The sequence below is a fragment of the Gopherus flavomarginatus genome, chromosome 15, assembly GCF_025201925.1.
Source record: "Gopherus flavomarginatus isolate rGopFla2 chromosome 15, rGopFla2.mat.asm, whole genome shotgun sequence".
Lineage (NCBI taxonomy): Eukaryota > Metazoa > Chordata > Testudines > Testudinidae > Gopherus > Gopherus flavomarginatus.
In genome coordinates this window covers 22,518,499-22,536,543 of record NC_066631.1, presented here as the reverse complement: position 1 = coordinate 22,536,543, position 18,045 = coordinate 22,518,499, and the positions used below count along the sequence as shown (strand labels likewise).

At 42.3% G+C, this 18,045-nt stretch overlaps 1 protein-coding gene across 2 annotated transcripts in view; it reads right to left on the bottom strand.

The window, feature by feature from the left end:
• LOC127034557 (transmembrane protein 132D-like) overlaps positions 1–18,045 on the bottom strand; it is a 410,372-nt gene that overhangs the window by 126,473 nt on the left and 265,854 nt on the right. For both annotated transcript variants that reach the window (XM_050923488.1, XM_050923487.1), the window contains one exon: positions 16,131–16,314. In XM_050923488.1, the coding sequence (XP_050779445.1) occupies positions 16,131–16,314 (184 nt within the window). The remainder of the gene's footprint in view (positions 1–16,130; positions 16,315–18,045) is intronic.

Below are 18,045 nucleotides of genomic sequence, written 5' to 3'. Positions count from 1 at the left end.
GCAGCTGCTATGCAAAGCCATTTTTCTTCGGCTTTAATTTATAAGAAAAATAAACCCGTGTTTGCTCCTGCTTTTCAAGGAATTCCCAATTTTCAATGCTCCGCATCAAATTGCTGTGGTGTCAGCAGCTTTGCTAGCAGCCAGTCCAAACCCCCATTACTGAGTTCCCTGTTCAGGAAAACCTGGGTGCCTATTGCCATATATCATTACTGGTGATTACAGTACTAGTCAGCGGGCAACTGAAGCTCCCAAATACAAAAATGAGATTTCTAAGCTCCTATGTTAAAGCCTGCAAATAACAACAAAAAAATCTTTTTCTGTTGTGCTGCAGTGATCAGAAGGAGAAAACGGAATTCTATTAAACTGGAATTATGCCTTCTAAACGGCTTTCGTTGCTTGGGAATTTGTGTTGCTAATTGTTTGCTCTTGTTTTGTAGTTTAACAAGTAATTAATGCGATTGTCTCTTCATTGCTTATTCAACAGGTCAGCTAAGTGGCTAATTGCAGAAGTACAATAGCTATTACTTAATTTTTCTAGTGGTAAATGCACGAAGGTCTCAATTAACCCCAAACGGAAAAAAAAATCTAAAGTATATTTTTTTTGCTGTGGCAAAAAGCAAATCACTTTTTGTTGCCGCATGCGTTACATTTTCAGTTCGGTATTTCTACACAAAACAAAGCACTGCAGTAGCTACCCACACCTTTGTCTATTTATTGGCATTTTTAGAATAGAAGCCCTTCAGGGCAAGGGCAGTGTCTAGCACATGAATAATAATTATAGACAGGCGACTATTCCAAAACAAGTTTAAAAGGCAATTTTACTCTGAAAAGCAACTGTGAAAAATTGTCTCTTTCTTACTTTCCTAGATCTACTCCCTGTGCACAGTGATATAGGAACTGCCATACTGGACTGAACCAATCAGCCATTTGGTCCAGTATCCTGTCCCCAGTAGGTGCCAATACCAGATGCTTCAGAGGAAGGTACAAGCAATGGACAATTGTGTAATAATTTGCATATGGTAAACATTTCTCTTAGCCCCAGGTAGTTAGAAGTTCCATTATTCTCTGAAACATAAAGGTTTATATTCACATCTTACTTGGTATCTGCATACATTACTGACTAAAATATTTACTTAAAATATTTTGCTCCTTTTAGCTTTGCAGATTTATTACACCTGTGAGAGAGAGAGCAGTATGCTGATCTGACTCACGCATCATACACAGACCTGGGCAGTGGGTGGGACCCTCCCCCCCTGGCGCCACCCCTTCCGCCCAGGGCCTCGCTAGGGTTGCCAACCCTCTAGGATTGGCCTGGAGTATCCAGCAATTAAAGATTAATCTTTAATTAAAGATTATGTCATGGGAGGAAACCTCCAGGAATATGTTCAACCAAAACTGGCAACCCCAGGCTTCGCCCCGCCATCTGCTGGAGCCTCAGGCTGCCTCCTTACACTCTGCAGTCAGAGGATCCCCAGGCCGGCCTGAGCTGCCAAGAGCCCTGGGATAGCCCCAACTGCTGAATTGGAAACGCACCGCACCTCCCCTCCCAAGACCCCGGGCTCATGAACCCAGGAAGCTGAGTGGCAGATACCACCTCCTCAGCCACCCCGGAACCTGCATGGCACATAATAATAAGCAAAATAGTCCTCCGGCAGAAGCTCAGCCCACTCCCAGCCCTCACAAACCACAAAACCCCCCAACCCAGCATCCAGCATCAGCAGTGGCTGCGTAAGGGGAGGCTTAGCCTCTCTTGGCCTATTATACCCGCTCCTGTGTGCACAAAATTGTAAACAAAAGCTCAGATCCACAAAGGGACTTGGGTGTTGCAACGCAAAGCATCACAGTGCCTAAATTTTAGATGCCTAGAAAAAACAACAGGAACAACACACAATCCACAAAGCCTGAGTTAGGCATGTAGACTCCTCTACAATGAATGAGGAGAGAGAACCATCTTTAGAATGCAATCCATACAACCCAGCAGGCTAAGCTGAGAGCTGCCTTTATCCGCTGATGGGAGGTGCTGACAAGAGGGCGTGTCCTAAGCCCCTTGCTCAGAGATAGGTGCCTACATCTGCTAGCACTCAACAAGCCAAGGGAAGGTGGATTCTCCTCTGCTTAACTCATGTGTTAAGCTGTGAAACTCCACACAACATGAGGAAGATGCTCTCTCTTATAATCTTTAGACCAGTGATGCACTCACTCAGGATGCGGGAGACCTCCTGTGAAAGTCCCCCCTCTGCCTGATGAGGGAAAGGGATTTAAACAGGGATCTGCCACCTCTCACAAGAGCACTCTTACCACTGGGCCATGAGATATTTGGAGATCGGGCTCCTTTCATCCCGCCTATTGAAGTTGTTTAATATATAATAAATAATTGAATAAATAGTAAGTGGGCCAGAGAGTGAGTGACTCTATAGCCCAATGGTTAGTGTACTCACCTGAGAGGTGTCAGATCCCGGCTCCAATCCCTTCTTCTCATCAGGCAGAAGTGGGGACTTGAAGCTAGGGACTTGCATATCCTGGGTGAGTGCTCTAACCACTGGCTAGAGGTGATAAGAAAGCACCTACTTCTTGTTTTGTGTGGATTTAGCGGGCATCTGAGCATGCCTACCTAATTGGGCCCCATGCATGGGTTAGGGAGAGGAGCTCCTGTTTTCCTCCTAGTTTGTCAATTGCTCTGGGCTTAGGTAGGACATAGGCACCTGCATGTCTAGAGAGAACAGTGCTCAAAAGACAGAAACATAGGCACCCAGGGAGCTTTTACTCCAAAAAAGTAAGCACCAAGTGAGTTTAGGCACCTACAGGACTAGGCAGCCAAGCCTGAATTTTTTGGATTGTAGTGGGACTTAGACTCTGGGGATAAGGAGCCAAGGACCTTTGCTGTTCTTGGCCAAAGTTCTGAATTATCCTTATTGTTGATGCTTGAACTAGAAAAAAAAAATCCAGCTTGACTTCAAGATCCCAGGGGAGACTGCAGGGCTTGCATTTAGTAGAAAAATATATCACTGTCAGCTGAGCAGATTTCATCTGTAAGTCAATGATAACATTTTTTTTTAAAAGTCACTTTTCAGACTAGGCTCAAATTTTAATGAAGCCTTTAGAAATCTGCAGAGTACAGTATATTCCAGACTCTTCAAGAAGCTATCAGTTAGGGACTGAAAAGTTCTCCACTACTGTAGGAAATCATTTTCAGACAGTTTTTTCTTACAGGTGATCATCAAACAGATTTTTTTAAAATAAACAAGTTCAACAACTTTCAGGGACTAGATGGCTCAGGTGGGCTGTGTGGCCTTCTACTTTTAGGCTGCCAACTCAAATCCAGGCCATTAGAGATCAATAGTTGTTATCACTTGTAGTCAACAATTTGCTAGTCTATGTCAAATGTACCAATGGAATTTCACATTCCAGCTCTGGAGCAGACAGCAACTCATCTCTCCAAAGCCATCCTTATTTTGTGGTTAAGACATGTGATTGGAACTCAGGAGATCTGCATTCAATTCCGTTATCAAGAGCATGTCTGAGCCAAAGCCTATCAAAATCAGTGGGAGTCTTTCTATTGATTATAGAAGGCACTGGATCAGGCCCTGTATCTCTCTCTCTCTCTCTTCCTATCTGCAAAATAGGATGATGATGGTACTTCCTCTCTCTCCCCCTTTGTCAATTTTGTCTAATTAGACTGCTTTTCAGGGCAGGGATCATCTCGTATGTGATGGTGCAGCCCAGCATAATGGGGCCCTGACCTCAGCTGGGGTTTCCTGTTCTTAATACAACACAAATAACAACAGCAGCAATCGGACCTCCGTTTTGGCAGTAGGCAGCCTGTGTTGGTCACGGAGGCTGAATTGCCCTCTCAGCCCTGGATGTTAAGGCCAAGGAGGTGCAATAGGAAGGTAGGGAAGCTTATGGTGTCAGTGCCTATCCTGTATGTTATGTATATAGCGTATAAATAAAGGACTCTGGGCTCCTGGGCTCTTAAAACAGGCACCTATGCTGATATTTTGGGTAAGTCAATTAATCTGTCTAGGCAAAACCCTGGCCCAGTTAGAGTTGATGACAAAGCTCCTGTTGACTTCAGTGGGGTCAGGATTTCGCCTTCCACATCTCAATTCCCCATCTGTAAAATGCAGATGATGTATACTCCTTTTATCAGAGGTGTGGCCGTGTTAGTCTGGATCTGTAAAAGCAGCAAAGAGTCCTGTGGCACCTTATAGACTAACAGACGTTTTGGAGCTCATGCTCCAAAACGTCTGTTAGTCTGGACCTACAACCCATCCTGGACAATGATCCCACACTTTCACAGGCCTTGGGTGGCAGGCCAGTCCTCGCCCACAGGCAACCTGCCAACCTGAAACATATTCTCCCCAGTAACTGCACACCGCACTACAGTAACTCTAGCTCAGGAACCAATCCATGCAACAAACCTTGATGCCAACTCTGCCCACATATCTACACCAGCGACACCATCACAGGACCTAACCAGATCAGCCACACCATCACTGGTTCATTCACCTGCACGTCCACCAATGTAATATACGCCATCATATGCCAGCAATGGCCCTCTGCTATGTACATCGGCCAAACTGGACAGTCGCTACAGAAAAGATAAACGGACACAAATCAGATATTAGGAATGGCAATACACAAAAACCTGTAGGAGAACACTTCAACCTCCCTGGCCACACTATAGCAGACCTTAAGGTAGCCATCCTGCAGCAAAAAACTTCAGGACTAGACTTCAAAGAGAAACTGCTGAGCTTCAGTTCATCTGCAAATTTGACATCATCAGCTCAGGATTAAACAAAGACTGTGAATGGCTTGCCAATTACAGAACCAGTTTCTCCTCCCTTGGTTTTCACACCTCAACTGCTAGAACAGGGCCTCATCCTCCCTGACTGAACTACCTCATTATCTCTAGCTTGCCTGCATATATATACCTGCCCCTGGAAATTTCCACTACATGCATCTGACAAAGCTCATGCTCCAAAACGTCTGTTAGTCTATAAGGTGCCACAGGACTCTTTGCTGCTTATACTCCTTTTGTCTGTACAGATTACATTCTTCAAAGCAGGGACTGCCTCTTATCATGTATTTGTACAGCACCTGGCATAATGGGGCCCCGATCTCAGGCGGGACATGTAGTACCACTGGGATACAAATAAAATAAATAAATAAATGGAATGTTCCAAATAAGCATGTTTAAGAGGCCATTAGCACATTATTAGTTTGAAGCAGCCCTGCAGTGTATTAGCCACAGTGTGGACTGCTGGCATCTGTAATTATACGGAATTACTTTAGCATTGAGACTCCTATAGAAGAGATACTTTCTCTGTGATAAGCACATTTTGATTAAGTTTGGTTTTGCTCTATCAATCCAGATTCTTATATTAATGGAATGTAGAAATGGGTTTTTTTCTACTGACGTTTGCTATAAGTCAAAACAAAAGGACATCAGGATGAAGTCGAAAGATTAAGTGTCTCACGGTACAGTATCAGACTTACATTTGTTCTTTTGGCTCCAAGAGATTTAACAGCTTAAATGTCACTGCCTGCCAGACAAAATGGATATGATGACAAAAGAACATGACCATCTCCGGAAATGATAAATAGGTAGCCCAGGTTTATATTTTTATGTTGCTAAATAAGTGTCAGGTGAAACTTCTGTGGCGAGGCAGCCACTTGCAAAATCAAAGGAGACTCCAGAACAGTTTAAAGAACAAAAAAATTATTTTAAAAATAAAGCTTATGACAAGCTCCAACTGACAGAAACTCTGTGCTCAGCAGCTAAAGAAAACCTTCACTTTCCCTAGATTTTTTTATATAGCTGCCCTTCTAAAGAAATACTACAGTAGTGTTTTAAATTACTACAAAAATCAATGGAATTACATCAGCCCTAAAAGTTTAAAACCTGTTCTGCTTGAGGCTGTTACATGGAAAATAGCAGTGGTTTTACAGTGGTGTTTCATAGAACCAGGTGATTGATTCTGCCATTTAAAATCTTTAACTTCTAAAATTTTGAGTTGGTGCAACTACACTTTGGTCCTGTGTAAGCGAGCTTGATTAAGGTTCTGATTCATGAAAGACCTTAAGCACATGCTTAAATGCAACCCCATTCAGGAAAGCATTTAAACATGTGTTTAAATATTTTACTGAATAAGGGTGCTTGCCTGAGTTGGAGCCCAGATAAGTAAAATCGGATTCTTCTACTTCTTTAGGTTTTGTTTGCTACAAATTAGCAAACTGGTTTCTGAAAAGTGCCTCTCTTTTTAGGCTGTCACAAATCAAGAGTCTCCAGGTCTGAATTACTTCAAATTCAGTAGGCAACATTCTACTTCTGCTGCAGACCTACCTGCCAGTTTTGAGGCTGGTATTTCATTGTTTCTGGATTTTAAAAGAGGGGTCAAAATCAGATGGATAATGGACACTCAGCTGCTGCTGCAACTTCATAACTCACCATGCAAACACTCTAAATATGGCTAGTATGGAGAAAAGAACACAAGGGTTGTCACTGGAGATGTTGTCCCTGCCAGGCAGACTGCAATAGTTGTTTCATTGTTAATTAAGTTTCCTCCCCACCTCAGTTTCAAGTCGTTAGTAATGAGCTCCAATCAAATGTAGGAGCTGCCCTGGTGCATTCAGTGAAAGGGAAAGAAAGGCATATCAAAGGACATGTAGGCATTTAACAATAAAAACAAAAAGGAGCTGAGATTGATAAAGCTCAAATGAACAAAAAGTTCTGCTAGTCCCTAGAAAAGATGAAAGCTGTTAATTTGGTTCTAGTGCCAGGTAGGCTGCTTTGTTTGCCAATGAGTTTAATTATTGAGATGGCTCTGGGCAGGAACAAAACTAAATGATCAACTCTGAAATGTTAATAGCATGATCAATATGAGGTAATGCAGGGCTGCGTGGCCACTGTTCTACCTAGGCTGAACCATTCTGAGATTCTTGCCGTAGAAAATAGGAGCATTTGCACTGCTCCCTAGCTACGCGGTCATACAAAGAGCTTTGTTATATGCAGCTCTGACATGAGGGGCAGGGAGTCTTTCAAGGAAGTGAGACAAATCTGATGACATTTGAGATCCAAGACAGTCTATGGAACTGCTTCTCCTTCCTTTGCCAGCATTTTATGCCCAATGGAAGAGTCATCATTTAGGCAGGGCTGGTGACACTGCCCACTAAAGTTACCCAACAGACGACCCTGTTTTCAGCTGCTTATAACTTTGTGACTTTAACCATCTGGGCTGAAATTTTCCACACCGGTTATATGCCTCAGATTGATTTTTTTACTTATTTCAGCCAAAACGATTCAGCTATTTCTGAGAATAAGACTAGAGGGGAAAGACTTTTTTAACATGGGCAAAACAACGATTGGCCTTTCTTGTAAAAGCTCTATCTTCTCTGGGGCTTGGAGCAGGAACATGACATTTGGCAAGGGAGAGGCTTTTATGTCAGGGATGAGCTGTCTGCCATTCCCATGACAATTCACCTACATCTGGCCAAGTTATAAACCTTGTAGAAAAGTTTACAGTTCACACATGCTCAGTAGAGATGTACCTGATTTTAGCAGCTAAAGTCTCCAAAGATTCCAACCTCACTTGATCTGTCAGGAATTTTTAGCTGGAACAGACTTTAGCAAAATGTTTAATGAAAACAGTTCAGGTTCAATGAGTTTTTGTTGATTTGCAGATAGCATTCCATTTTACTGACTTGTGGGCTGGTTCCCTGCCTGCTCACCTGGTGCAGACCACTGGCAGCCTGGGGCTCCATGCTATCTATGCCAGAGATGGGAACCTGAGAGCCCTGGCTCTAGCTCATGGGCTTTTCTGCAGTGTCTGAGTGCTTCACGAACATTAATGAACTTATCTTCACAACACCCCTCTGAGACAGAATCATAGAATATCAGGGTTAGAAGGGACCTCAGGAGGTCATCTAGTCCAACCCCCTGCTCAAAGCAGGACCAATCCCCAGACAGATTTTTGCCCCAGATCCCTAAATGGCCCCTCAAGGATTGAACTCACAATCCTGGGTTTAGCAGGCCAATGCTCAAACCACTGAGCTATCCCTCCCCCCTAATCCCTCACTAATCTTGGGTGCCCAAGTTGAGATGCCTAGGACCTGATTTATCAGAACAGTTAACATTATACAGCAATTTGTACATGTTCAAAGCCCAGCTCCCCTGCCTTCTTTTGCAGACGTGAGAGGTCAGCACTCGAGCAGATCAGAAACCAGGTCTCACATCAAGTTCCCAGGCAGGGTCTGTTGTAACATGAGGTAAGAATCATGGTACTATAGAATTCTACAGCGAAGATATAGTTCTCTATTCATTGTCACTGAAAAAAGCTCCTAGCTCTCTATTTCCTGCAGTGCAGCCTGAACCTCCAGATACACGCCCATGTGACAGGCTGCAGAGCCACTGTAACCCCTAGCCTCAGAATTAGAGTCCCCCTCAAAACTCACCTGGATTTTGCTGGATTATAAACACATTGGCATGACCAGCCAGAAGAATGTAAACACTCTGCATCTAATCTCCACTTTGTCTCTAAGACATCAGCTTCTGGGAGTGGTTGATGGACTGAGACTCTTGTAGCTTTTGTTGTACCATCACTGAGGATGGCTCTGGTTCTTTCTGACACCCACTCGGACCATAGAGCATTAGTTTTCCGCAACATCCCACAAGCTAATTAGTAACTGTTTGTTGTCTGACAATCTACAGGTGAAGGCACTGGTCACAGATTTACAAGGTCTCTGTTATGCCCCAGCATTTATATAGTCCCCTGGGTGTAACCCCTTTATTGTGCCAGACCCCTAGGATCCACACTTTTACACTCAATGTATAGCAGTACAAAGTACATAGGGAAACTGAGGAATACATATGGCTCATAAAAATATTACCATGGTTCCCACATTAATCACAACACTGGGTTCTAATTTAGTTGAATCCCAGGACTATTTAGTCCAAGGACACACCTTTAAACCCTAATACCATGGGCATCAGGGCAGCTACATTTGTCTTATTGATCCAGCTGGACTCCATAATTGACTGTGCTAATGTATAGGTCTACAGGATTTGTGCAGCACAGTGGCAGGTCCAACAAGCTACCTGGTCAGAAAAAGCCCCCCAAAGCAGAACTAACTATAAAAGACACACAACATGATCAAGACATTTGTGAAGGGAAACTAATCAACATGCTGACATTTTTGTGCAATGTGAGTAGAGTGAAACGGAGGGTACATCTGTCCTGCAGTCAGAGGGGGCACTGCAGCACTTGTACACATACCCAACTAGCTTGGATAACACGAGTGGTGAAGCTTTGCCAGCATGGGCTAGCGCCACTCGAGTACATGCACAGGATCCTAGGTGGGCATGTACAGCAGGTGCTGCTCCATGCTGCTGCGGCTTCACTCTTACTGTTAGTCAAGCAAGCCCCCTGAGTAGTGTTTGCTTAGCATCAATCAACTGGCTATTCTAGTCAGGACACGGGTTCTCAGCCTTGAGACAATGACCCACAGAGAGATGACAAAAAGGGATCAGAGGGGCATAACTTCCCTGCCCTCCCCAGATTGCTAAATATGAGTGAGGTGCTAGCTAGATGCACTGAGAAGGGATCCCAGGATAGAGAAGGTTTGGGGAATACACTGAGGCAGTCAGGTGATTTGGGTATTTCAATCCCAGTTCAATTCCAAACGGATTTGTTTTACTTGATATAAATTAATCATTTACAGATCAGATTTTGACTCATTCATTTACCGGCATGTTAACCTTGCCCTCTGCCTACATCCCAATAGAGAGGAACTTGCACATATACAGAGGGCTTAGTACTATTTGCATCTCTCGCCCTACTCCGAATCACTGAGGTTCGACAAAAGGCAAATGTCATAATTACAAAATAGCTGATGGGTTGTTTAAAGATAAAAAAGAAATGGGACTGTAAATATTGTGCAGTTGATTATTTAAGAAAACAGATGGAATAAGGTAAAAAGAAAACCCAAATAAAAACAGTGAGGCTGATTCTTTATGATGAAAATAAAAGATAATGCTGTATCTGGAAAATCCGGGAGTAGAGTCTCTCCGGCTGTCATGGTACATCATCAGCCCTCAGCTCAGCAAGCCTCTGGGTGAGGTGTTATTCTACTGAGGAAGATTCTGATGATGATTTCAGGTAACAAATGAATGGCACTAATACGCTTTAACTTCATATTTCCAAGGATTTTAAAGGAATTGACAAGGTCCATGATTATATGGATGGATCATTACCAGCATATTTGAAGAGACTGAACGGGAGTGCAGAGATGAAACTAGAGCTTATTAAATGTATATAAGGAACTGTTGAGGAGTTGTTTGGGGTTTCTGGTTTTTTTTTTTAAACCGCAAACTCCAGTGATGCAGTGTGGAAACCCAATGGCCTCTCCATCTGTCATCGTGAATAAAATACTTCTGTAGGGCTAGTATAAAGGGGACACATCCCGAACACTACTCTCTCTCATTCCCACACCCACACAACATCGCCTGACAACAGAACCGCAAGCAGAGAAGGAAAGGATTTATGGAGGGAGGTCACGTAGGGAGTTCACAAACATCAGACATTGTGCATTGTAGCTCGGCAGGTGCTCTCTGAACGGAATTATGCCATGGTATTTGTGGGTGAGGTGGGCCGGGGTGGAAGTTTGACAACTAAAAAGATCCTCTAATCCCTCCCCATTGGAGAGGGGGTGTACAGTGGGGACGTGGAGCTACTGTAGCATTAGGATGGGGCTGCAAAGGAGTTTTGCCACCACTCTACAATCTGAGAGGTGAGGGAGTGGCAGAGAAAGATCCCCCTCATACCAGCTGACCTAAGGTGGAACAGCCTCGACATGATACATTAGATGATGAGTTGCATTTACACTCCTATAAAATAACATTGGGTATGGATAACTACTCACTGGGCCACAGTGATTACTGATGAGTTGCCCCACAGAACTGGTAGCAGAATCTGGCCCAAACTTCTTTAACTCATGTGTGGCCATAATAATCCATCTAAGGGAAGGAATATTCACCTCATTCTCCGTGCTCTGTGGGATGTCCCCTTTCATGTAAACGAGACATGGCACTTCTGTGAGGTCTGTAAGATGCACTGCAAAGCAATAGTGGTGATAATCCATGTACTGTTTGTAATGTGTAGCACCCAGGATAAGCATCTCTGCCTACGTTTTATCAGCTTAAGGGGATGAGCAGTACATCCCCAGTGCCAGAACAGGTGGTCACCATAACCTGACTACCTATCCAGATGTTGTAAGTGATTTATCTGGGCGTAACGGGGCTTTATTAGTAGTAAATTTGACTTGCAAGCCCATGTTTATGAGTTACGGGCTACTAAGGCTGGATGGTCTCCAGCACATCAGTGTTTGTTGTCAACATTGATTTTGGGGGTCATTGGATTATCAGAACCTGAAAGGTGCTTTAATCAGCTCTTATCTTTGGATTTGAGTAATCCTCAGATAAAAGAGAAAGCAGAAGCTGCGGCCAGTCAGAGGAGACCAACAGAGCTACTCTGTTTCATAAGCCAAATACAATGGTTTTGGGGACAGGATTACTCAGGGGATTTGTGATACTGTTTTTCACCTGTGGGACACTGGTTCAAATCCATCCCAGATCAATAGTGACCGAAACTTTGGAGGCTGCTTGGTAGTCTCCCTTAAAGCGCCATCTCCAAAGCCCATTGAAATAAATGGAAAGGCTCTCATTAACTTGAATGGACTTTGGATCAGTACCAAAATGTCCCACTGCTGTTCCTAATAAACACGCCTCCACATTGCAATTGGTACTAATTGGCCCCTGGGTTGGCAGTCTCAGCAGAAATCTGGACTCAATGGTCAGGGACAATGCACTACGCTCCCAGCTCAGAGAGGCTCCCTGCAGATTGTGATGTTGGTGGGAGAGCATGGGGAAGGGGCACTGCTGTCTCCTATGCCACACCTGTCTGGCTAGAGGATTTCAGTCTGCACGGCACCTTTCAGCAGTACTAACGTCAATTTTTAAAAAGCTGATTAAAAGGCCATTGTTCCCCACACATTCCAACTTCCACATGAGGGTACAGATTAATATTCCAATGCAAGGTAAGGCTCATGCAATGCACACTGAATGAAACAAGTCTTCAGTTGTGCTACTTCTCATCCCACTGGCAAGAGCATGCTTGGCTGTCGTGAATAACTTACCTAAATGGATTTTGTCACACTTTAAAATTAGAAAGGGCTTAGTTATTAAAGTGTCAGAAGGGGCTGGTCTTTATGGTACCCACACATCCATAATATGCATGGCATAGTTTCTCTCATCAGTATCCTAGAGCGCTGTTATGCTTGTTGTGAAATAGTCCTGCTGGAGTCTCAAAAGTTAAAATGCTGGCTTCTTGCAGAAAACTGCACCCAGTATTAGGGAAAGGTAAGGTTGTTGTAGCAACAGTCCTAATAATTTTAATGGGGATATAAAATTTCCAGTAAATGTTGATGTTGATATTACCCAGGATAGAATCTATAGTCAGATGCATTAACCAGAATTTAATTATTTTTTCTCTTAGAGATTTCTAACTTAAAAAATACAGTTCATCAAACTGACTGGTATGCTGCTGTTACTGAATCACAAATCCATGACAGTAATCAAAAAAGAATTGCAGAATAGAAAAGGGTGGTAGGGTATTAAGTGGTAGTCTATTAAAAAAAAGTATACAATCTGAAGATGTAAAAGTGTTCTTTTGAAGATTAGCTTCTAATCACCAGGTTCAATTGCACTGTATTTTTGTACTTACAAACACGAAATTACACGCTCCATAAATAATGAAAGCCCAACAATGCTAACCTGAGCTAGTCCCAACTCACAGAAATATATGAGCAGTTTAACAGTTTTGCTTTCACTGCTGTTCTCCCTGAACAGCAAACTTTGGCTAATATGGCTTTTATTTAAAAAAAATAAATTTTATTATTTTCCTCCCTCCTCGCACTCCACCCCAAATAAACCCTGGCTCTGACAAGGTCACTGGGAACTCTGAAGGGCCAGACTAAGAAGAGTTACACATATTGAAAGGTCTGCACCTGAATCATCATTAACTAACTGCAGAATGAGGTACTACAAAGATTTTCAGATTTGTGATACCCTTGGGATTCTTCACGAACACTGCAGTTAATACAAAGAAGGTTAACTCTATCCTCAGTTTGTCAGTAATCATGATACCTCTGCCATATATCTATGCTTCCTCTGTCACCCTTTACCCCAAACACCTGTTGCCTTGCAAAATGTCATCTGCTGATAATTTTGTAGACTTCATAATGAAGTGAGTACACAATTCTAGACTTATTGACAACACATTGTCCAGTTTATCTGTCGAGTGACGACAGACTACTGGTTGTTTTGCACTAACTACAAGGAACGTGGTTGTTTCTTTTTTAAAAGATTTGCTGGCCAAAAAAATATGATCAACTCTACCCAGCTATGTTTTGGGTTATGGACATACATAGGCAGAAATAGTGCTCTCCTCTGCTGGCACTGCTAGGAAGGCAACACATTATCCTTTCATTCAGACATGGTGCATACCCAACCCCCAATAATACAGATTATATAAAATAGATCAGATCTAGGGTTTCAGCTCTGAATACCTCTGAACTTTGTGGAAGTTCAGATCTGGATCCAACTTCCCTCAAGCCTCCCTCGGTTATCAACAAACAGGCAGAGTTCATCTGCTACTTGACAGTGAGAACTAGCATATGACAACATTCCTGCAAAGCAATGAGTTTATAAAAAACATGGCTAGAATGTGATAGGTGACCACAATCCCATATGGAAGCAGCTGTTTCAACTATGATATCTACTGCAGCCTTGGAAACTAGAGCCGTTAAAAAAAAAGTGTGTGTGTGAGAGAGAGAGAGAGAGAGAGAGAGAGAGAAGTGAAATACTATTTGGTGAAATAAAGCATCAGAATGACATCTGAGTTATTCTAAAGTTGGTAAATTACAATAATAGCCGATATCAGCTATGTGTAGTTCTGACATGCACAATAACACTCTCAACCTTCACTAATGGCATAATAATTAACTGGCTGTCACTAGGCAACAATCGAGGTGCCTTTTATTTTTAAACGCTTCATGATTGATTTTTATTTTTCTTTCAGTGCTAAATAATAACACATGTCAATATTTTCTAGTTGATCATCTAGGAGCAGACACGGGGCAATCAAATCTTAGATGATTATACTTCATCCCTGACAGTAAGGTAATTTAAGGGGGGAGGAACCACACAATACATTGTTTCCAGTGTGAATCTGTAGCATCCAAGCGTCGTCTTAGATGAGATCAAGGTCAAAGAACTACGTGTTTTTTCTGAAGCATCTTCTCTGTATAGTGATTACAGAGTTATCCTTGTGAGCGGGGTGATGGAAAACAGGTATTTGGTTTTACACAGTGTTTTTCATTTTCCACATACTTTACAGTTCTTTGGAAAGTGACACGTTGTGACTGGTTGCCCCTCACATAAATCAGAGCCACAGTATAAAGCAATAAAACTTCCAGTTCAGGAAGAGGCTTAAGCATGGGCTTAGATTTAAATGGTGACAATGGGAGTATATGTGTGCTAAAAGGTAGGCAGGTCCATAAGTACCTTGCTAAATTTGGTGCCCATGGACACCCTTGCGTGCTATGGTAGGTGTGAGGGTAGAATACTGGGGATGCCATGACCATCCACTCAATCCCCGCTCTCCTTGAGGTTAACAGCAGAACTCTATTCAAAGGGAGCAGGATTAGACCCTATGCAGGCAACTGTGGAAGCCTTTATGCACACACTCAGCAATAAATGAGACACAGCTTTGGAGGTCAGAAGCTGTTTTACTGAGATATTCATGTAGAACATCTAGGAACATACTCATGTAGACACAGAGGATAGACTTTACTTGGTTATAGTTTTAATAAGTTAATGAAGCAGCTTGACTTTCAGCCTTGAGAGAGTGAAATAACCTTTCACTCAGTATTCCAGATGTGGTGACAGTTCTGCACATTCTTCTTGTTTTATTTATGAAGCCTGGTCATTCTTGAGGAAATGTGAGCTTGAGACGTGTGAATGGGTAAGGAATGACATTTGTATTTTGTAACTCAAAGGACAACGGGTCATAGGTTATGACCTGGAAGACAACAGGCCCCAGCAGTCAAGAGTCCTGGCTGTTCACCTAAACACAAGGATTTGAAATCATCTGGGTAGAATAATCCCCTCCTGTGAGTCTCTAATGTTACTTATCTGGGAAGAAGACAAACTCGTGACTAAGAAAACACACTCTAAAAGGAGAATGCCTTCTTATGTGATGGTACCTGAGCCACAAGACATTGCCTGGTTCCCCAAATGGCAGTTCCTGACTGACTCTAAAGCATCCAACACCAGCAAGCTAAAGAGCAGATTCTTTTTCTAAGTAACTTTAGTCTTTTTGTCTCCTTAACAGGACATTTGAACACCTATGCAGGGATGTGTACCAGGAAAGACCTATCCCAGTCTTTTTTGGGGGAGGGGGTGTCCATTAATAGTAATAGCAAGCACGTATATATGCACAGTATAAGGTACCACTAGGAATGGATTAACCTATGTTTAAAGCAAATCTTATCTTAGATCTCTAAGAATCACTTGGGAAACATAAAAAATTGAATCTTAACCTATCCTTTCCACAAGGGAAAGTTATAGCTGCTAAGTAAACCCCACAGAGATGGCAAGATTTAATAAGTAATTTAATCATTTATGTTATGTTAGCTTTGTGATTTGATTACTGTTGCATTCATGCAATAACTTGACCAATTGTTGGTCTTAAGTTGAATGTTTCGTAGTTATCCAATTTTAAATTGTATTACGGTTAGCAGTTTGATTTGACTAACTCAATTTGTATTGTAATAACAACATTAATTATATTCTTAATACTTTAGGGAAATAAAATAAATCATCTCACTTTGTAATTGTTAGTGCTCTTGAATGAAAATTGTAATTGGTTTTTTCTGATCAGCTAACAACAAGGTAAGAACATTGGACTCAAGTCCTAAGAAAAACCTCATTATTCGAGCGGAGATTTTGCACAGAATGTATGTACCTTTGTAAACAACATTCAGACCTCACAAAGTAATGGGCAGTTCCTTACCATGGCCAAAGGCAGGACTCCTACAAGATCCTTCTGGCTTACATAGATCTTGGAGACTCCTAGATCAGATGTCGTATCCCCAGGATATTCAACCTGCCACGTGATAAGTTGGGTCCCAGGTAGATCACTTAGGTCTTCAATTTCAAAATCAATCTGCATGATCTCTGAGGAAGGACTGCTGGCCCTGGAAAAAAAGAGAGAGATGCCTTAATTCAGGTGAGTGACAAACCAGCAAAATAATTGCATCTATACTAATAAATCATTGGATTATTGCCCTTCCTAAGAGACGATTTATGAGACATAGGAATTAGAGGTAAATTAACTATTTGCATGTATTATCCCAGGATCTTAGTGCACTTTACATACATTCTCTAGGCCTAGCATGTGCAAAATTGGTAGCTAAGTACTATCTGTGCTTTATAGATAGGGAAATGGAGGCAGAGAGAGGTTAAGCGTTGAGGTTAAATTCATAGGGTAAGTTAGTGGCAGGTCCAGGAATGCCTGACTCCAAACCATCAGATTATATTTTCCCCTTGTTAAAAGTGACATGCAAAAGGAATAACCTAGAGGCAGTTGCCACTGAGATGTGAGACTATTGTAGCTCTTTCCTTCGAAGCAGCTTCTGTCCTTTAAAAAGGGGAAGATGGAGGAAACTGGAGGCTATTTCTGGCTCTGCGCCATCTTGCTGTGATGCCCTGGGCAAACACCTTAAACTCTCTGTGATTCAGTTTCCTCCATCTGTAAAACAGGGACAATAGTGCTTACAGCTTTACTTCCTCAGGGGGTTACAAGGCGGGCTTGATGTTGGCAAAGCATTCTGGGATCTTTGGGTAAAAGGTAGTAGAGAACGACAATGTTTTATCTGTGATATCCCTGGATCATCTGCATCAGAGTGCCTGATATATCACAATTACAGGGCTGCTTATTTTTGTAATGTATCTTTTGTACACTGTGTTACAAAATCCATTCGAGAGCAAATGAATCACAACCAAAAGGGTAAATGGAGGCTGAACAGGAGAGATTTAAAGCGGGGAACCAATCAGGGGCTCAGAGGATTAGATCCTATAAACCCTGTGATAAAATCAGCTTCTGCATAGGAAACAGTATGGTAAAGAGTCTATGGACCATTTGCTTTTATAAAGGGGTCCAAAAACCTCAAGATGTACAGTGAAGTTCCGTAGCACTGCAACATTTTGAGGGATATTGAAGCTGACAGTGATTTCACTCCTCAGCCACTGAAGGCCATTTAGTGGTCTTTAATGCAGGTGTGTAGAGGTGAATGGTGAAGGTTGAATCTATTTCAATGCAGGGATGAGATCCAAAGGCTTGAGAGGAAGGAAGGAATGTCACAATTAAAGACGGATCACAAGCTGCTCAAGCAACTCTGTCTCAGAGGGCACAACTGGAAGAGAGAGAAAACAGCAAGCGGCTGATGGGAAAACTTTTAAACCTTGCAATCTTCCCTGGTTGCTGTAGGAAGAGAGTTAAAACTAGTCATCTCTTTGATCAGAACCAGTTGTGACAAGAGCCCCAATTCAGGACTGCTCCCAAAATGCCCAGGGTTTTTATCATTTCAGCTCTGTTCAATTCCTTGTCTAAAGCCACTGCCTGGAGATTTTAATCTGCAGACCGCTGAAAGTCTGGACTCTAATGGATGTATTGAGTCATTGCTGTCACACAGAGAATTTAAAAAAGGAGCCTTTGCATCAGCTCCACACTTGCAGAATTAATGTCGCTGAATGATTTTACATTTTATTCAATTCCTCATCACTTTATGTCAAACCCAGGAGAGTGCAATTTGCAAACTAATACTGAATGCAACAATATTCCACCCTGACCTTAGTGGGACCAGAAAACTGCTTTATGCAGCTGCAGCAATTGAAACTCAGTTAGCCTTACTGTATAAACAGGAATA